The 19,722-nt window shown below is 47.0% G+C and overlaps 1 protein-coding gene across 3 annotated transcripts in view; it reads left to right on the forward strand.

Annotated features, from left to right (window-relative positions):
• The first annotated feature begins 13,943 nt into the window (after positions 1–13,943).
• The window catches only part of Susd4 (sushi domain containing 4), a 123,532-nt gene continuing 117,753 nt past the window's right edge, over positions 13,944–19,722 (forward strand). For 2 of the 3 annotated variants that reach the window (XM_050142878.1, XM_050142876.1), the window contains exons 1-2: positions 14,172–14,339; positions 14,937–15,119. In XM_050142878.1, coding sequence (XP_049998835.1) covers positions 14,972–15,119 — 148 coding nt within the window. In that variant the 5' untranslated portion in view covers positions 14,172–14,339; positions 14,937–14,971. Of the gene's footprint in view, positions 14,062–14,171; positions 14,340–14,936; positions 15,120–19,722 lie in introns of those variants that run through there. The other variant, XM_050142877.1, reaches the window with a different exon arrangement.

The raw sequence follows: 19,722 nt of genomic DNA on the forward strand, positions 1-19,722 counted from the left end.
TGCTCCCAGGAGCACACGAAAGAGATGTTTTGTGACTGCCAAGCTGCCACGTATGCCCTCGATGCTGAGAATCAGTCTCCTTTTTATTTGGCAATGAAATCCTCAGTGGCTTGGACTGTGTGTCTCAGAATGTGGCCTCCTGCCAGAAGAAGACCCAGGCCTTCTTTCTTAATTTGTTGAAGGGTTGAAAAATAAGCTCTCACCCCACAAGTGAATCCATGGGATGGAAGTGCGCTCTGTGTGCTATGGTTCCTGTGGAAACTTCCCCCTCCCACCACCTCTCTCTCTGCATAGCTCTTAATGCTTGAAGGGGAAAAATTAGATAATCATGTGTAGTATGGTCACTTGAACATAGATTGTTCAAACCAGGTTGTTCAAATGCACATGTGCTTAAGTGTAAAATATATACTGGGGGCTGGAGAGATGACTCAGCAGTTAACAGCACTTGCTGCTCTTGCAGAGTACCTGAGTTTTGTTCCTAGTAGCGTGGTGGACAACTCACAACTACCCCCAACTCCAGAGGATCCGACATCCTTCTGGACTCCACTGGCACACGCTTGGTATACACAATAAACAGAAATAAATCTTGTAAAAGGAAATACAAAATACACACATTAGATTATGAAAATGTAGCACAAAGACTAGCAAATCTACCAATGCTTTTTATTTTACACTGGTTACATTTAAAATGATGGTGCTTCAAGCCCATCAGACTAAATGCAATATATTATCAAAATTAATTTCATGCTTCTTATACTTGTTCTGATATGAACTCGGAGATTTAAATTTACATATATGTAGATGTAATATACATTATGGTATGCTTATTTTGTGTGAAAGACTTTTAAAGTTTATTTTAACTGACACACACACAAATTACAAATTCATGGGATGCTGTGTAATATTTTGATATATTCATGCCTCATGGGATATTTAGATCAGGATAAACAAACATGTCTCCTCAAACATTCATCATCCCTATATTGTGGAACTTGTGAAATCCCTTTGTCTTACTTTCTGACATGTACAGTACACAATTATTATCTATAGTCACCTACTGTTCATAGCTCTGGAGAGCCTTGCTGTCATGTGACTGCTACTTAGCACCCACTGATCAACCTCTCCCCACCCGGATCCATTTCTATTGGACAGAGCTGCCCTAAGTACTGAAAACCTCCCAGAGCTTAGGCTGTAAATAAAAGCTTTCAGCGCACAGGCGATTTTTATTTTATATAAATTTATTGCTTTGAGAGCTCCTTGTTTTCTTTGTAGCGTGTGTGTGTGTATGCACACACGCATGTGCACACACACATGTGCGTGGCACATATGTGAAGGTCAGAGAACAAAATTGGGTATCACTCCTCAGGCTCCCTCCACCTTTCATCTGAGATAGGGTCTCTCCAAGGCTGAAATTTGTCCAGCTAGGCTGCTCTAACTAGCCGTTGAGCCTCAATGAACCCACCTGCCTCCAGCTCTCCTCTCTCCATTACTGGGATTACAGGTGCACACATTGCCAAGCCTGGCTTTTTATGGGTTCTCTGGGGATTTAAACTGAGGTCCTCACATCTCCAAGGCAAATACTTACCAACTGAGCCATCTCTCCAGCCCCCAAAGTCACCTTTTCTAAGAGGATAAAATTGAAGTTAGAGGACTTGTTTGCTTGTTGTTAATCCCTGGATCGTAGAACAAATTATAATTTTCAAAATTCAGTTTCATAATATGCTTTTTATGTCACAGGATTTAGGGTCTTTTATGCCCCATTTCCTCTGTTTCCTTACTGCACAGGAAAACATATGGTCCCAAGTAACAATACCTAAATTCACAGACCTGGGCAACTCTCTACATGTGCCTGCAGTGCACAGTGGATTCACCAAAGACATCAGAAACACAGAACAATAATATAATAATAATAAACCCATATAGATACACAGGGAGATAAATGAAAAACAACTTAGAATGTATTTATGCTAATAGAGCGCTAAGCGTGAACATTCTAACCTGTAAACAACTTCTTCTTCCCTAAAAAAAAAGAAGAGGAAGAAAGAAAGAAAATAGTAGGTTAAGAACCTGGAACTAGGCAAGTTAAGTTGCCATGGAAACAATCACAGTGCAAATATTCCGTGTGGATGAGAGGTTATTGTGTAAAAGTGATGGCTGACAGACCCCCAGCATGTGCTTGACCATGCCTCTGAGTGTTTTATATGTAAACCTGACCATGGACAATGCCGAGCAGGACCTGATGTTTCCAGAGGCACTGACTGAGGACTCTGGAGTTCATGAAGCTGGTAGTGGGCAGAGCATCCAGAACTGGAGTTTGGGTTCTCACACCCAACTTAGCACCCCTACCCAGCTTTCCACTGTCAGATGGTCCAGGTTAGTGCGACTCACAGAGAAATACTGTAGTTTTGCTGTAGCCTAAGATTTTAATACTTTTCACACTTGTAACCTGAACCCAATTACTAGTCGGAGATGGTAATTAGCAAATTCTCCTAAAGTAAGGGAGAGCTCTAAAGTATGTTCAGAGTCAAATGTGAGCTAAAGTCCATGGAGTGGGAGGCTGGGGGGTCATCAGGTCACTCAGCAGTGACACAGGAACCAAACTATGTGTGTGCTTTAGGATAAAGTTTACTCTTAATGACTCACCCAATATGGTGACCCTTCTCAATATACATATAGACAATTAAACATATAGACAATATGTTTAATAAATGTTCTTTTTTAAAGATTCATTTATTAATTATATGTACAGTATTCTTCCTGCATGTATCCCTGCAGGCCAAAAGAAGGCACCAGATCTCATCATAGATGGTTGTGAGCCACCATGCGGTTGCTGGGAATTGAACTCAGGACCTCTGCAAGAGCAGGCAGTGCTCTTAACCTCTGAGCCATCTCTCCAGCCCAAATGTTCTTATTTCTAAAGAATGTTTTGTTTGAAACTTTTATAAATTCTGAGCCTTTTATAATTTTTTTTGTCCTGTTTGCCAAAGTTGAGCCTAGTGTTTTTAACTTCAAAGAGGATTTGTTTTCTCAGAAAGGTACAAGTGAGGAAAGAAACTGTCTTAGTTGGGATTTTATTGTTGTGAAGAGACACCAGGACCACAGCAATTCTTAGAAAGTACAACATTTAATTTACAGTCCATTGTCATCAGAATGGGCAGCTTGGCAGTGTGCAAGCAGACTTGGTGCTGGAGCTGAGAGGCCTACATCTTGCAGGCAACAGGAAGTGGACTGAGTGTCACACTGAGGGAAGCCCGAGTAAAAGAGACCTCAAAGCCCACCCCACAGTGACACAGTTCTTCCAATAAGGCCACACCTCCTAGTAGTGCCATTCCCTTTGGGAACCCTTTTCTTTCAAACCACCACAATAAGACTACAGTGGAAGTATGACATCTGGTGATTCTCTGTGATTGTGGACTGTGTGTGTATTACAGTGTACAGGCCATTGCCAATCCTTGGTTGTCATCGTCAGCAGGGCAGGAAGCCCTCAGCCCACTGAAATTCCAGCCTCTGCCCCTGAGCAGGCTTGTTATATTGTGGAATAGTCTTCGGAAGGCAGGACATGGTGCTCTTTTCCGCTCAAAGCCACCTATATGCAGGGCTGGAGAACTCCAACAATTGTAGGTGGCTCTCAGTGCACTCAGAAATCTCTTCTGTCCATAGGAGCTGTAGAAAGCCCCATTGTTCAGTTGCCACAGTCACACAGCTGGAGAAAACCATTAACTGCCTTCTACTCTATGCAAAGTGGTGCCCCCTTCCTGCTCTCCTTGCCAAGTGAAGACCCCACTTCATGGTACACTCTCATGGCTCCTTTAGAGAACTGGAGCTTCTCTCTGTGGTCTGCGGCCATGGTACACCCACACCTGGAGGTTCGATGACCATCTGATTAACCAAGTCCCGCTGCAACAAATTCCACATGAGAATACTTCACTTCCCATTGTCTCTACCACCCAATCACGTATCCCCAGGTTCTACCACCTCCCTGTAGTGTCCCAGGGTGGTGACCAAGCCTTTGGAACGTGCTCCTTTGGGAGACACTTATCCAAGCAAAGGTTCACTTCTGGACCTCCGCCTTCTTCCTTTAGGACCCAGGGTGGAAACTGTCCCATGGCGTGCCAAAACCACTCCTCTGATTCTGCCTCCGACTCCTTCCTGAGCCACCATCCTATTCTGTAGTCACCATGTTGACAGCTCTCTGCCTTGACTTCCTCCTCTTGCTGCCTGCTCGACTTCTGCATGCCAGAGCTCTTCCGTCCAGCAGAGCCTTCTGCTGTGAGGAGAATACTGTGTGACTATACTGTCCCTTACAGAAGCCACCAGTCACTGGTGGCTACAACATGTGAGGTGCAGCTAGCAGGACTGAAGACATGGATTTTTAACTTTACATAATCACAGTCACATTTGGCATCTGTGGCTAATGGCCCCCATCTGAACAGTAGAACTTAAACGTGTGAGCTCTGAGAACTATTACTCTAACTATGTCAACACGAATTAAAACTTCGCCATCTCCTGGCTGTACAAACCCTAGGCAAGATTTAGACTCTTTAAGTGGCCAACTGTTTTCATCTAAAATTTCAACACCAATTCTAGTGGGAATACAGTGTTTATGAATGAGAGGATTCATGGAATTACATTTGGACCGTAGCCCAAGTACTTAGTGTGAGCATGTGGCTCTCGTCCTCCCAACCTTCACCTTCACTCCTTTTTGACCCACGCCTATGACCTTTTAAAATTTCCAGCCAAGATGCTTTAATGGCCAGCCACATTGGTTTAGTGAGTTTTGACTATTGCTTTTAAATATGAAATATATTAGGCTAGAATAAGAACTATGTACTTTCTGTGTGGTAGAGGTAGATGTTGATTCATTAAACGTTTTAATTCTTTACATAAGAGCACTGTGTACCAGATGATGAAGTAAAATACAAAATTCTCAACGTAGGCTTTATATATTTTTAAAAGTTATATGTAACTGGCTGTTTCCCTCCTACCCACCAGTTCCTGAAAAACCACTCTGAGGCTTATATTAATGTATAAAAGTTAGGCCAATGGCTCAGGCTTATTACTAACAATCTTTTACTTTTAAATTAACCCATTGCTATTATTTTGTATTTTATCGCGAGGCTCATGGCTTGTTACCTCACATCTTGTTTCTCCAGTGGCTGCTGGCATCTCCCTAAGATTCGCCTTCTTTATTTTTGTATTCAGTTTGGCTCTCCCACCTAGCTATATCCTGTCCTGCCATAGGTCAAAGTAGCTTTATCCATTAACCAATAGAAGCAACATGTACATATTCGCAGCATATAGAAGGGCATCCCACATCAATCATGTTTCTCTCAAATTGTGACTGTAGAGTTTAGCTCAAGACTGATACAGGAGTTGAAATCTAATGGCTTCTTTCCACCCTGACCTAGATTTCTTGACAGGACTTCCTGTTGTCCTTTGAGGAAATTCAAACCCACCGCCCTATAAACGCATACTCTCTAGGTGCAATGAACTCGCCATAATTTCCCAAGTAGACCTTGAAGGGATCTATGACTTATCCTCTGTGATCCTCATAGAATTAAAATTCTCCCTTGAGAGTGAAGATTTATGGTATAAAGTTCACGGCAGGATTTGGGGGCAGTATGATGTACAATGGTAAGGAAGGCTCATGCCTGTGTCCTTCCATCCCCGGCCCATGTGAAGAGGAGAAGGCAGAGTTAAGGTGCACTGCCATGGCCCTCCTGAGCATCTAGCTGTTTGTTACCCTCTGATAATGGAGATGAAGGAAGACATGCAGCCCCCTTAGGACTTGACTGTGCCTCTGTGAAGACATCTGCTCATTTGGTCAGATCCTATAAGCATGTATTAACACCATCTTAGGCCCGGTGGTGAATACCAAGACTACAAGGTCATCCTGCTCTTTGTCATCTTGCATATGTCTGGCACATGTCAGCACTGTCTAAAGAAAGAGAATAAATTCCTGGAAAACTTCACTAGTAAGAAAAATCATTTTGGGGATGGAGGGGTGGGGGCTGGGGATAATCTATTACCCACTTCCTGCCACTTGAATTCAAACTCTAGATGAATAAGGATGTTTTCATTTGATTGGTTTTGTATTTTTTCACATTGAGAGAAGGGCCTGGGTATATGATATATAATTTATATTAATGACTGCCTATTCATTGAAGTATGCTGGGTGTGTGAACAAAGAATTCTACGTTTGAAAAACGTGGCCTAGGTTTGTAACTGTGAGATTCCAAAAGGCCGTGTTGATGCCTATGTTTCCACACACTTGCTTATGGCTAAGCATCTCCTAGATGGACTTGCGTGTGGCTGAGCATCTCCTAGATAGACTGCATGTGGCTAAGCATCTCCTAGTTGGACTTGCTTGTGGCTGAACATCTTCTTGGTGGACTTGCCCATGGCTGAGCATCTCCTAAATGGACTTGAGTATGGCTGACATCTCCTAGAGGGACTTGCCTTTGGTTGAGCATCTTCTAGATGGACTTGCCTGTGGCTGAGCATTTCCTAGGCAGAGGCTCCATGGTGGAGGTTTCTCTCCTCCTCACCCTTTCCACAGCATCACATCAAATTAGCCTTCTTAAAGAAAATGTTCATGCCATGCTGACAATGATTTAAAGGGAAGAGTCTACAAAAAAACAGGCAAAAAAGTCAGGGTGATGAAAAAACAAAACAAAAGGAAAGGTCAGAAAACCAATATTTTAATGTAATTAGCTACCACCAGGAGTGTGTCTGAAAGCACTGACTCACCTTTACCAGGTAGCCAACCTAAGTGGAAAGTTTAACCAGAGGTGGTGACCACGTTAAAACAGCTCATTAGCAATCCTTGTTTGATTTACTTCAAGGACCAAACATTGCTATATAGGGGCCAAAGTTTAATGTTATTAAAAATATTTGCTTAATTCCAAATTCAATAAAAAGCCGAAGGTTCAGAAATTATTTCTGTCTCACTTCTCCCCCAACCACGGTGTTTAAATTTAACTAACTGAGATGATGCTCTAAGCATCAGATACTTATGCCAGGCCCTGAAGAGCACACATCTTTGCACACTGAAACTGCTACTCCGTCTTCTTCTTGTTGTTGTTGTTTGCTTGTTTATTTGTCTTGCGATGCCTGTCCATTAAGAACCCCACTGGATGCAGAATTAGTTGCTGAGAAAAGAGTCAAAAGCAAGAGAGTGTCACAGCCCATGTGAAAGGGTTTGTGAATGTGTGTGAGCAGGGGCACCCCTGTAAGTACAGAGCTATTTAAACCTGCACACACAGTCCATGCCCCAGACTACATTTCCCAGTTTCCGTTTGCCTATCTGCATGTGACTAATTGGCCACCCTGCCATTATCCTGGCTAGTGGGCAGAATGGATGTGGCTTTCAGGCCTGGCCTTCATACACCTTGTTCCCCTTTCTCATGGGCTGATGTGAAAAAAAAAAGTGTATAACAAATAAATTAATATATGGTAAGTTATTTAATTATACACTATTTATGTGTCAGCCAGGTTTGAGCCTCCAGTGAAAGGCTGCTAGTCATCCTTCCTTCCTTCTTTCCTTTCTTTCCTTTTTTTTTCAATGAGTACTTGACTGGGCTCCACTACCCCAGCCACGTTACTTTTTATGCTCTCACACGGAGTCAGTGTAGATCTTCCCTAACCACCCCAGTTCGAGATCCCAGTCAAGGATACTCCCCATGCTTTTAGCCATTCAAAATGCTTCGTATTAACCAGTCCCCTGGAGGCCTGTGGAGTGGAGCTAACTACACCCATGTGGCCTTACAGTTCTACTGGCTGTTACTCTGTCCCAGGTGCAGTCACTAATGGGGTCCTACCTGGAAGCAAGTTCATTTTTGGAGCAATTAGGTAACAAAGAATTCTGTCTCTCGTCTACAAAGGAGTACTATTTCACCATCTTTAAATCTTATAAAACAAGCAAGGTATAGAAGGCATAGACACATGAGTATGAGTTTGAGGCCAGTCTGGTCTCCATAGTGAGTTCTAGGACAACCAGAACACTCCATAGGGAGACCGGGTCTCAAAAAACAAACAAACAAACAAACAAACAAACAAATACCAACCAATCAAACAACTAAAAGCAAAACCCAAAACCAACCAAAAAATGCAAACAAATAAACAACCTTATAAGACAGCCGTAAGGCAAAGACGAGAAACTTGGAAACCATGTGTTGAAGTCGATGGAGTTGCCATCTGCCTGGGTTCTTGAATGGTTGTTGTCCACCCAGGCTGCTCATATCCAGTACCCATCTCTGCCCCACTATCATGACCCTACACTTTTCACGAGATAGGAAGAAATTTTAACTATGTGGGGATCAGTTGGTTTATCATCAGTTAGGGAAGTTTAAGCTAGCCAAACAATGACAGGGAACAAGCAACCATTTGTGAGGGATGCAATGTGAATTTGGGATATACTTGGGGGTGGGGGAGCTGCGAGCCGACTGTCAACAAAAGGCAAACTAGTTCAGCAGGCAGACATCCTTCTTTTCTTTCAAGTAAATGCTGTCAAGAAAGAACTCCTTGGACTGATCTCCGTTGCCCCTTTTCTAGTACCACGCTAGCCACCTTTGGTGCATGGTAGTCTCAATGTTAATTCTATGACATTAAGTTCTAAGTTCAGGCCTACCTTGTCTCTTATTATGTGTATTTTTCTTCTCTCCAGTTTTGAGGTGTGTATTTGTGCATGTGTGCGTGCTTGTGTGTGTGCAAGCATGTGTGTGTGTGTGTGTGTGTGTGTGTGTGTGTGTACATTCATACATCTATCTATAGGCTAGGAAGCTCCACCACTGAGCCAAAGCCACAACCCTTCCAACCCAATCTGAGTAAGCAAGCAAGCTTCAGAAAGAAGAAGCAAGAACTGGTGCCCCCTTCAGCTACTGGGTAAATAAATATCTTAGGTGAACACACCAGTATCGTTGGAATGGACATGACTAGTGAAGAGCAGAGTCAGATCCCTCCTCCACAGTGTTGGCAGGGTGAGGAGTAACTAGGGTCGTCTTCTTTTGGTGTAGGAAGACACACTAACATGAAAATGGTTTTGCAGAAGAAGTCTGATTGCACTCACAGATCCCTTGCATGCACACCTACAGAAATGTGAAGGTGGTGGCCGGGGTGGGGTGGGGAGGGCAGAGGGCACTAGAGTTGATCGGACGCAGATGGAGTCGGGTGGCCAAGTGGGGAACATGACCAAGAATCTTTGCTGGGGTTTGCACTGGAAGGACCTGAAAGCAGCGTGTATGGATAAAGACTGACCAGGGTAGATAATTTCAGCTCACGGATGTGGGGCTATTCCTTATTGTCTAGCACCTGACCCTAGGTAGAATACTGATCCTGAGTGTGAGGACTTCCAGAGGAGGGGGTGGATGGAAAGGCTCTGGCTTACTGTCTCTACATATTGGCTAGTTCTGAGGAGGATGGCCCATCCAGAGTAGCAAGGCCCCCAGACAGACACCAAAGAATCAGATGGCAGAAAACAAGACATGGTTAATCCATACGGGGTTTGCATTCTTAGTGGCCAAATATGGCTGTTGTTTTTCCCTGGATCTGCATCAAACATTTGATACATTCACACATGGATCTGTGGCCCATGGGGGGTGGGGTGAGGTAGGCATCAGGCATTTCTTTAATAGGCATTCTCCAATTTGTCAGTGATCTTGAGCACCTTTCCCTGTATCTGTGAGCCAAGGAGGAATGGAGAGCTCTCTAGAGTGTGTCCATGCCTTCCTAGACTTGCTTCTTTGTCTTCAGACCAAAGTTAAGCTTGCCTGCAAGGCTTTCCTGGCTCTTCCTGGCTTGGCCTTAGGTGTGTCTCAGACACTGTGCCTTTTGGCATGTCCCTACTTCCATTGTGAATTCTGTCTTTGGTCTCTATCCCTAGCCCTTCCCTCCTAGTCACTGCCTGGGCTGTTCCATCTCCCTGGACACTTGTCAAACCATATGATCCCCTTCATTCTCCTTAAACCCACACAGACACGCAGGTGTCTGTACTTACATACTGAGGTCACCTCCAAGATCCCGTTCTAGGTCACTTGTACTTCCCAATCTTTGCTATTCCTGCTATCAAAGTTGATCTATTTTTAAACTTCCCCACAGACTATAAACTTGTTGAATATTTCATGTTTTTGTCTCTGTACCTAGCATGATGACCGAAATATACCAGGTGCCCACTCACCGAGTACACTTTGTAGGGATGGAGGAGGTGAGGACACCGTGAGCCTACATGAGCTGCTTTATGTATCTGCGCAGTCCGGGACACTTGCCTGCTCACACACGGGGCTGTCCCTCCAGGGCTGATGGCCTGGATGAACCTCAAGCTTTGAAGAATGTTAGATCTTCAAGGAAACACCATTCAGTGCAATCCTGGCCTCACGCTCTGCATGTTCTGGGATCAGTAAGTTGCCTGGACGCTTCATGGATGTTCATAATTCAAGAAACCCAGGGAGAAGAGAAAAGACCATTACTTGGCTTCAGTCTTTAGTTTTCAAACAGTGTTTTCCTCAAGGCCCACATGTCGGAAACTTGATACACAGGTGCACAGCATGAGAAGCAGAGGCTGATGGGAGTTTTTTGGGTCGGGAGGGCTCTGTCTTTATGGATGGACTTGTGCTACTCTGGGAGTGAGCTGCTTACCAAGGAATGGGTTTCCGATGGAAGGATGAAGGTCAGTTGTCAGTCTCCCTGTGCGGTCAGTGTTTCTGTTTCCTCCCTCTCTCTTTCTCTCTCTGTCTCTCTCAAAAGTGGATTTCTTTCTGGCCACATGGTATCTTCTGCCATGCTATAATGTAGCGAGAAGGCCCTTCCCAGAAGTAAATCTCTTTTTTGAAATACTTAGCCTCCAGTACTTAGGAATTACCTGGCGGTGGCATTTAGTTTTAGCAGCAGAAACTAGAGTTTCCCTGAATTTCACAACTACTCCTGTGTCTGTCTCATACTCCATTTGGAAGTCTTTGGAGTATGTCAGGAGGCTTTTGCTTTTTTTCTGCAGTTTGGTAGTGAGCTCCTGTAAGAGTGAGAAAGACAGAGGAGGTAAGTTTTCCATCACTTCGTAGGAAGTGAGTCATGCCCCCTCCTGCATTCCATCTTTCCTTATTTTCTTTTCTGGAGAAAGTACATATCCAATTATATTCAAGATGGCTTATATTTTAGAGTCCAGTGCCTCAGAATATGACTGTTATTTGGAGAAAGGTCTTTAAATGGTAATTAACTTTAAATGAGGCCATTAGGATTGTCCTAGATGACACAGGGAACACACACAGGAGCGCACAGAAGACCTGCACCCAGACCAACACTTTTACTCTGGATTTCCAGCACCCGGAACTGGGAAAAGTTGAATTCCTGTTGTGTAAGCCACCAAGACCATGGTATTTTATGGCAGCTATGGAAAAAATAGAACATGAGATAATATAGGAAGCTGACAAAATGCTGTGCCGTAGCCACCCCCGAAAGCTTCCCCTGCGTGAATCAGAATGGTAGGAGCGCCCAGTCCTGTCTTACACTGTGTGAGCCTCCTTTTCCAAACTCTCAGTGCTGGAGGTAAGTGGGCATGGACCAGAAGCTAGTGAAGAGCCTGTGAATTGTTACATCAAGGTGAGTGATTACACGTAACCCACAGAAGGGAAAGGCAAGGGAGCATGAGGCCACCTCCAGTTGGATGAAATGCAGTCTCTCATTTTGTTAAAATCTATATTCATAAATGTTTTGCCTGCTTGTATGTGCATGCACCACATGCATGCCTGACGCCCATGGAGATCAGAAGGGAGCAAAGACATCAGATCCCCTAGAACTAGAGTACAGATGGTTGTGAGCCACCACGTGGGTGCTGGGAATCGAACCTGCCTCATCTGCAGGAACAGCAAGAGGTCTTAATCACTCTAGCCCTTGGAAGGCTGTCTTAAAGAAGGAGAATTTGACCTAGCTGCATGGGCCCAGAAAGGAGAGGCAGAAGCACGGGCAAAGTTCCAGGAAGGTAGATGTCGGTCTGTCATACTTTTGTCAACTCAACATGAACCTAGACATACCTGAGAAGAGGGACTCTCCACTGAGAAATTGCCTCCATGTGGCCATGTCTGCGGGGACAGTTTCTTCAAGGCTGATTGATGCAGGAGGGCCCAGCCTACTGTCTGTGTGTCAGGAGCGGGTATCATTCCTGGGCTGGCGGCCTGAGCTGTCATAAGTGTGCCAGCTGAGCAAGCCATGGGAGGTAAAGTTGGTAAGCAAGCAGCCTTCCTCCATGGTCTCCACTTCCGCTTCCTGACCTGCACTTCCTCAATGACGGACTGTAACTTGTAAGCCAAGTACACCTTTCACCTCCACGTTGCATTTGGTCAGTGTTTTATCACAGCAATAGAAACTAAAGGAGAGCGACCCACATAGGGAGAGCTTTTCTGAGTGCCATGGGCAAATACAACAGGCTTCCTTAAGTACTGGGTGAGGTGCACGATCTTGTTCACAAATAATTTAATTTTTATGGTACTGGGGGTGGAGCTCTGAGCCTCACACAAGAGCTACTGCTGAGTTGAAGCCCTGGCTGCACACCACTATGTCAGAAAGGAGAGCGAAGCATAGGTCCCATCTTTGGGCCTGATGAACTTTGATGTTCGTGTTGGCCCCGGTATTCTCTATAAACCGACTGTTGCCGCTACGGGGAAGAGTTCAGAAATGGTTGTTGCACGGTCAAACAACAGTTTTGAGCCCTGTGGATTTGACAGCTATTTAAAAAGGGTAGACATTTTACTGAGAATAAAGTGGAATAAATATTCAATTTGCAGCGAACAATCTCAGGACCTTGGAAACATGGAAAAATATCCAAGTAATGCTTTGGGGCCTCATAGTACATGCGTTAGTAGAATGCATTTGTAATAGCCAAAAATGTTAAACTTACTCTGTGCAAAGCTGACATCTCAATTTTACAAATCGAAAAAAAAACATTGAACTCGATTTATCTACTAAAAGCTAATTTCTCCTACAAGAATTTGTTAAAATTACTCGCAGTAAGAGCCGGCACAGTAAAAGCTGTAATTTCCCAACTACCTTCAGTATGTGAGATTTTGGAAAAGTCGATAGAAGGACGGGATGATTTGGTGGCTGTATCAGAAACATGGTTTTTCATATCCACAAATTGCTACGGAATAATGGAGTGCCAGTTGTTCGAAAATACTGCCTGCCGGCACCACCTCATTAGAGCACACCCCTTAATCACCAAGGCTGGAGCCTGGGCCTTCGGAGTCCAGCCCGCAGAGGGAGGCCTATCTTGCTGGCGAACAGCAAAGGCAAGAATGGCTTGAGAGAGCAGAGCTCACAGCAGGCTGAACTTAGGGCACCAGAAAGGGACGGCTGGCCAAGGGAACTCTGTTTCCTGGGACCTCTGATCCTTTTGGGTTCTTAACGCTCGGGCCATAAGCCTCCCCTTCTGGTGATACCCAGCTTGCCTCCCTGGGAGAGAGCCTCTCAAGAGAAAGCTCAGAGGGATGTGTGCATCTCCCAGGCAGCCAAGAGGGACGGGGAACAGAGAGAGACCCAATCTCCAGGAGTCGCCTTCTGGACTCTAGGAGACGCGCAGAGCCTGCGAAGGTGCTCAGGCGTCACCAGGAACTTGAAATTTTAGCAAGGAACGTGCTCACTCCGCCCCATTCAAGTTAACCCTGTGGTCGGTGATGGTCCTGGGTAGGATCCCTCTGCCTAAGGCCACCTTCGCCATCTCAGCCTATGGTGGTGCCCACAGGGCACCAGAGGACATTGGTGAAGGATCGGGGTGCAGACCTGGAAGTGTGCGCGCGTGCGTGTGCCTGTGTATGTGCGCGCGCACATGCGTGTGCTTCCGCCCCCCTCGCGCGCGTGCCGCTGCCTGGCGACTCGTGCCCGACAGGTGCAGGCGCGCCGGCTTCCCATTGGCCGTGGCGTCTTCCTCCGCCCTCGCCATCCCCTTACCCCCACTACTGGCGCTGGCTGGGATCCGCTGAGGCGCGTGCAGGCCTGCGCGCCCGAGCCCTCCCCGCGCTCGCTCCCGCCTCGTCCCTCCCTCCCCCTCTCCGCGCCGCCGCCGCGCGATCCCGAGCTCAGGTACCGAGCACGCGGGCTCCTCCCCGGGGGCGCGCAGCCCGGCAGCCTTGGCCCTAGTCACCCCCGCCCCGCGGGCGCTCGGGGGGGGGGGGAGCCCGGGGAGGGAGCGCGCGGCGGGACGGGCGGGGGCGGTGCAGCCCGGCAGCCGCCGAGGCTTCCTTCTCGTTCTTTCGCTAGCTCGCGCAGCGGCGGCAGCAGAGGTCGCGCACAGATGCGGGTTAGACTGGCGGGGGGAGGAGGCGGAGGAGGGAAGGAAGCTGCATGCATGAGACCCACAGGTAAGAGCCGGAGCCCGGAAGGGGCTTGCCTGCCCGGGGAGGCGCGCGCAGGCCGGCCTGGGCGAGTTGGCTCCGGGCTCAGCACCCCTAAAGGAGGAATTTTTAAAATAAAAATCACAGCTCAGATCTCATAGGGGACTGGGGCAATAGGACCCTCCCAATCCCTGGAAAAGCAGAGAAGTAGCCGGGGGCAGCAGGGTGCACATTGTGAGATTCCTGAGAGTAAAATGTACAGGCCCCGGGAAAAGTGTTTTCTCAGCCGCTTGACGCTAGAAGGCTTTAGACTTTCCTGTCATGATCACAACCGCTGAATCCTGGGGACCAGTGCAGAGCCAGTGTGCACTAACCCCTGTCCTCTCTCCCCTCCTCCATCCCTCCCGCACGCGCAGTATCCCATGGTGGCTGCTACTCTCTGGACCCTGCATGAGGGGTGGCAGGGAGGATCTCGGCTTGGGAAAGGGGCGGGAGGTGCGCAGGGGCTACCCGGGATGGAGCCCGCAAAATCCAGGCGCCGGGTACCCAGGGTGGAGGAGGGAAAGCGTGGCCCCAGAGCCCGGGCAACCCCGGGGTATTATCGTGTTCCGCTCCTGGTTGCAGACTCTTGCAAGCTGGATGCCCTCTGTGGATGAAAGATGTATCATGGAATGAACCCGAGCAATGGAGATGGATTTTTAGAGCAGCAGCTGCAGCAACAGCAGCCTCAGTCCCCCCAGAGACTCTTGGCCGTGATCCTGTGGTTTCAACTGGCACTGTGCTTTGGCCCAGCACAGCTCACGGGTGGTGAGTAACCCCGCTGTGATGGGAGAGCCTTGGACGGCCCAGCAGGGAGGGGAGCCTGCGCTGGCAGGACAGCACTGCGCCTCCTGCATACACGCAGACTTTAGGGGTGCCTGAGAAACAGAATTCTTGTGTCCCAGTCTTCTGCAAAACCCCCGGAGTTCACAGAAAATTCTGTGGAACCCGGTGCAGGTTCGCACACCCACCAGCAGCCTAGTTGGGCTTTTCTGAAGGAAGGACAAAAAGTCTGGTCTATTATTTCCATTTTGGCTAAGGAAGAAAAAAAAGAGGCATCGAATAAGAAAGAAAGAGAAAAGAGGCGGTGTATTTGTGGACCTTTTACCTTTGATCTTTGCCCTCTGCAGACCAGTCAGGTTTTGACTTCTGGATTTGGGCAACACTAGGCTAGCCACCTTTAAGAATGTCAAGGGTCTGAAATCATGGTCAGACTGGTTGAAGGACAGGTTTATTTGAAAGTTAACTTTCTGTTTCTTGGAGATGGTGTGTTGATGCACGTCGGCGGTTGCTGGGGTGGGGGGGGGGAAGGGTTGCAGAGCTTCAGGGATGTTTCTGGAAGATCGTTTAGCCGGTTGCAGGGGGAACCAAGTCAAGAAGTGAAAGTTAACTGAAATAAATTGATAGCCCCAGTCTCTGTAGGCGGCTCCTCTGCAATGTACTTGATTCCAAGGGAGAGGGCTGTGTTTTGGTTGTGGTAGAGGAAGACAGTTGGAGTTCCTGTCTGAATTCCCCTGCTCAAGCATCTCCCTTTCTCCCTTGTGCACCACTGTCCATCACTCCCGTCTGTTCCAAATATTCCTTGAGAGCTTGCTGCTGTGGGCACGTGAAGGACAGGTTTGTGAAATCCAGTGGATGCCTCGGTAGATTGTCATTAGATGAGAAACGAGTATTGCTGGGCAGAAATGAGCTATTTGCTTGTGGGAAAACGTTGCTGTTTCACAGACTTGGGAGGTGAAGATGGGGCGAAGGAATGGATGGAGAGGGAGCAACACTGGGGGAGGAGAGTGACCACCCAGGCCTTAACCCAGAGCAGTCCACAGTCCAGGCATTCCCCACGGGCAGCTGTCAGCTGCCTGGGTTGTGAAGGTGTGTATCATGGTGTGCATCGAGTCTGGGTTAGGGAGAAAACTCTTACTTTGGCTTTGGATGGAGTGGGCGGGTGCGTGGTTGTCTTGACTTTATTTCTCTCAAGGAGTCACTTCTGTTGCCTTTGTTTAGTTTTCAGTAGATGCACCTCTGAGGCAGGCGTCCTCCTCACAGAGGGCAAGGTCAAGTGTGAGTCCAGACCATGTCCTTGTGGCCCGCCAGGGCTTTCCCCTCTCTGGATACTACTAGCCCTACCTCATAGGCAGATGGGAATCAGAGGCAGACCGCCACTGAGCAGGCCCAGGGCCTTTCCTCTTTCTGGCCTTTCAGTTCTAGCTCCCGTCCTTCTGGCCAGGTCCTTATGATTTACCATTGTCCTGGTTCATGCCTCCCATGCAGGTGAGCTAATCAGAGCCCATCCACATGTGTCTCCGCTGTTGGGTGAGGTCTGAGCTTGGGGTGGACTCAAAGGCTATGCTATTGGCTTCACCCATTGCTGTTTCCAGGGCTTTCCCAGCTCGGTTTAGCAACACCATTTGGACTCCCCAGGTACCTTTGTAGTTTGTACAGTGGTGTCTTTCGCTCTCCCTTCCCAGAGTCTTGGAAACGGTGGGAATAAGGGTTCCCCATCACCCTTCAGCGTCAGAGCCTTTCCTTGTAGGCATCATCTGTTGCAGAATGGCTGTAACTCTTATTTATTTATTTGTTTGGTGACGCTGGTTTGTGGAAGAATACTTACTACCATTTTAGGACTCCTGCATGAATCCACAGTGTAGGCAGGGAAGGACGGCGAGGGACATCCTAAACATGGATGAAACAGGTTTACTTTCTCATAAAAGAAATCTATGTATGTATCCAGGTTGACAGTGAAGGCAAATTTATCATTATTCCGGACCTCTGCTCTTAAAACATCCATGTGTATGCAAATCTATCTTGTTAAAAGATAGATCCCGATTCCGCCGGCTTTGGGAGATTCCTGAGAGTCTGTGTTTCTATGTTCTCTCAGTTATTATTGTTGTTTGTGTGCAAACGCATCTGCCACATTTGTGCTGGTTTCCCAGGAAGCCAGAAGAAAGCATTGGATTTCCTGGAGCTTCATGTACAGGCAGTCATGAGGGGCACCGTGTGGATGCTGGAATCTGAACTTGGGTCCTCTAGAAGAGAGGCAGGTGCTCTTAACTTTGGAGCCATCTCTTCGGCCCCAACGGTCTATATTCAATATGCTCCCAGCTCCCAGGAGAAGTCTTTGCTTCCGGTTCAAAGATCACAGTTTGATTAGTAATGCTTTAGACTAAGGTGTTCCTTAAAATCAGTTGCTTCTAACTCCAGACTTCCTGACCTCCTTCTCAATTACCAGATGCCAATGACCTGCTAAGGAGCAGAGGTCTCAGCCAGTGTCTCATCTGTAGGTGAAACACAGCTGAAATCAGCCTCACAGAGCGCTTTCCCTCTCTTAACCCACAAAAGGTGCATATTTAATAGGCACTCTTCTGAAATGTGGATTTTCATTTTTGATTGCTTTCAGAGAAAAAGGAACACCACAATAGCCAGATATAATAGTCTGAGCTAAGAGCGGGGGGGGGGGGGGGGGGGGGGGGGGGGGGGGAGAAAGCATGTGCCCAGTATAAGTTTTACAGAAAAAGGCCTGAACTAGAAAGGGAGAAATTGAGAAAATGACCAGACAAAAGAGGGAAGAGAAAAGAACTCCATCAAAACTGAAAGGCTTTGTCCTGGGAAGCCTGAGATCCAATTCAACTCTTTGAGCCCTAGGAGAGCTTTTTATAAGCCTGGCTTAGCTTGTGGTGACTTTGGGTGGCTTTCTTGGAGCTGTCTTTTGTCAGCTGGGTGGAAGGGTCCTCATTTGGAGCCTCTGAAAATGATTATCCTGTGGGGACCCCTGCCAGGCATATGGGGAGGGGGCGGATACAGGGCCCTGCTGTGCCCACTAATCCTACTGGACTATGGTTTCGGTTGCCTTTCTTCCTTTGCCTCAGTCTACTTTCCCAGAAGCCTCGTGGGTTTGGAGGGATGACGTAAGTGGTCCACCCAGAGGTACTGGAAGAGAACCTAGACTTTGCTTTATAAACTACTCCTCCAAGATCAATTCCTTCTAATATTGGGATCTCACAGCGGGTGCTGCGCTTGCTAGCTTTGAGGATTTTGATGTGGAGTGTTCTCAGCTTCCTTATGTATATGATAAAGAGGATTTTACAAATCTTAGGGAATTGGTATCAGGGATGGAAATGCCACAAACACTCAGTAATTGTAGAAGGTCATGGAGAAGTAATGGCAAGGCTAAGACAGTGCTATAGTCTGGGGCATCTTTGATCTATTTATTCATGAAGCATGAACTACTTGGACCCCACCTCAAACCAAGGCCTGTTGCTCACGTAGTTCTTTTAAACTAATAGAACCTTCCCTTTTTATCCCAGTGAACACTTTTTTTTATCATCATCGTATGCTTCTCCAGTCAGTAAATTCTTCACTCTCCTGGGCTCCCGTTGCTCTAAGAAGCAGCGCTTTATCATATCACTGTAAGCCCACTGAGGGCAGCGATCTCGACTGATACATTTTTATGTTTTAGGCACCAGCGCAGCATCTGATTCATGGCCCAATGCTCAGTCGGTGTTGGTTGAAAGCAAGAAAAATAGACACCTCACTTCCTGCGTCTCTGTTTAGAAAACAATCACTGTGGGTGGACGAGTTATGAAAAGTTGAGGCCATGTCCAGTTGGAGGTGGTCTAGGGAAGGCTGGAGGAGAGTCAGGAAGGGCTTCAGAGACAGGGAGACACTTAGGATGGGAAGGGGTGGCAGAGATACCGGGTACAGAGATGTGGAGATGGTCACATGATTGGACTCATCAGAGAGCAGAGACCAGTCTGACGAATGCAGATGCTATGACCGCAGTGAACCATGTACAAGGACAGATAACTTGGAGTCTTTTCTTAAGGGTCTTGGGAGCATCCTGAATGCCTCACATCAGGACCCAGGAAGTAGTGTTTGGAACAGGAGTGTAACATCAGGCAGGCTATACTTGCCACTTCCCTGCTTCCGAGTCAGCACCCCCGAGTTACCGTTCTGTCTGAATTTAGCCCCATGAGGGTGAGGTCTCATCTGGGTCATGAGTCACATCTGTGTGCCAGCAGATAGGAACAACGAGTTTGTAGATGTGGTTATCTTGGAGTTTTATTGAGAAAAATTTTATGTGTGGTTGAGTAGAAGCTTTTCCTGCAATGCTGTCTCTAAAATCCATGGTTTCAAACTGAACCTAGTCAACAAAGTCCCAACTCCCGAAACTCGGGCACTTATTTCCTCAACAAGGCCTGTGGTGATTTAAGCAGTGTGGAAACGCAGCTTATTGACAGGTGAAATCCGAAAGCTTCGAGGGTACGGAAGGATTTCCTGTAGCAAGTAGCAAATCTCACAAGCCAGAAGAGAAGAGGCAAGTCAAAGAGACCCAGAGTGTCTTTAATTCCCTAGCGCAATGGTGGGGTAGATGAAG

This window comes from Alexandromys fortis, unplaced genomic scaffold (genome assembly GCF_014885135.2).
Source record: "Alexandromys fortis isolate MF-2015 unplaced genomic scaffold, M_Fortis_MF-2015_v1.1 scaffold_51, whole genome shotgun sequence".
Lineage (NCBI taxonomy): Eukaryota > Metazoa > Chordata > Mammalia > Rodentia > Cricetidae > Alexandromys > Alexandromys fortis.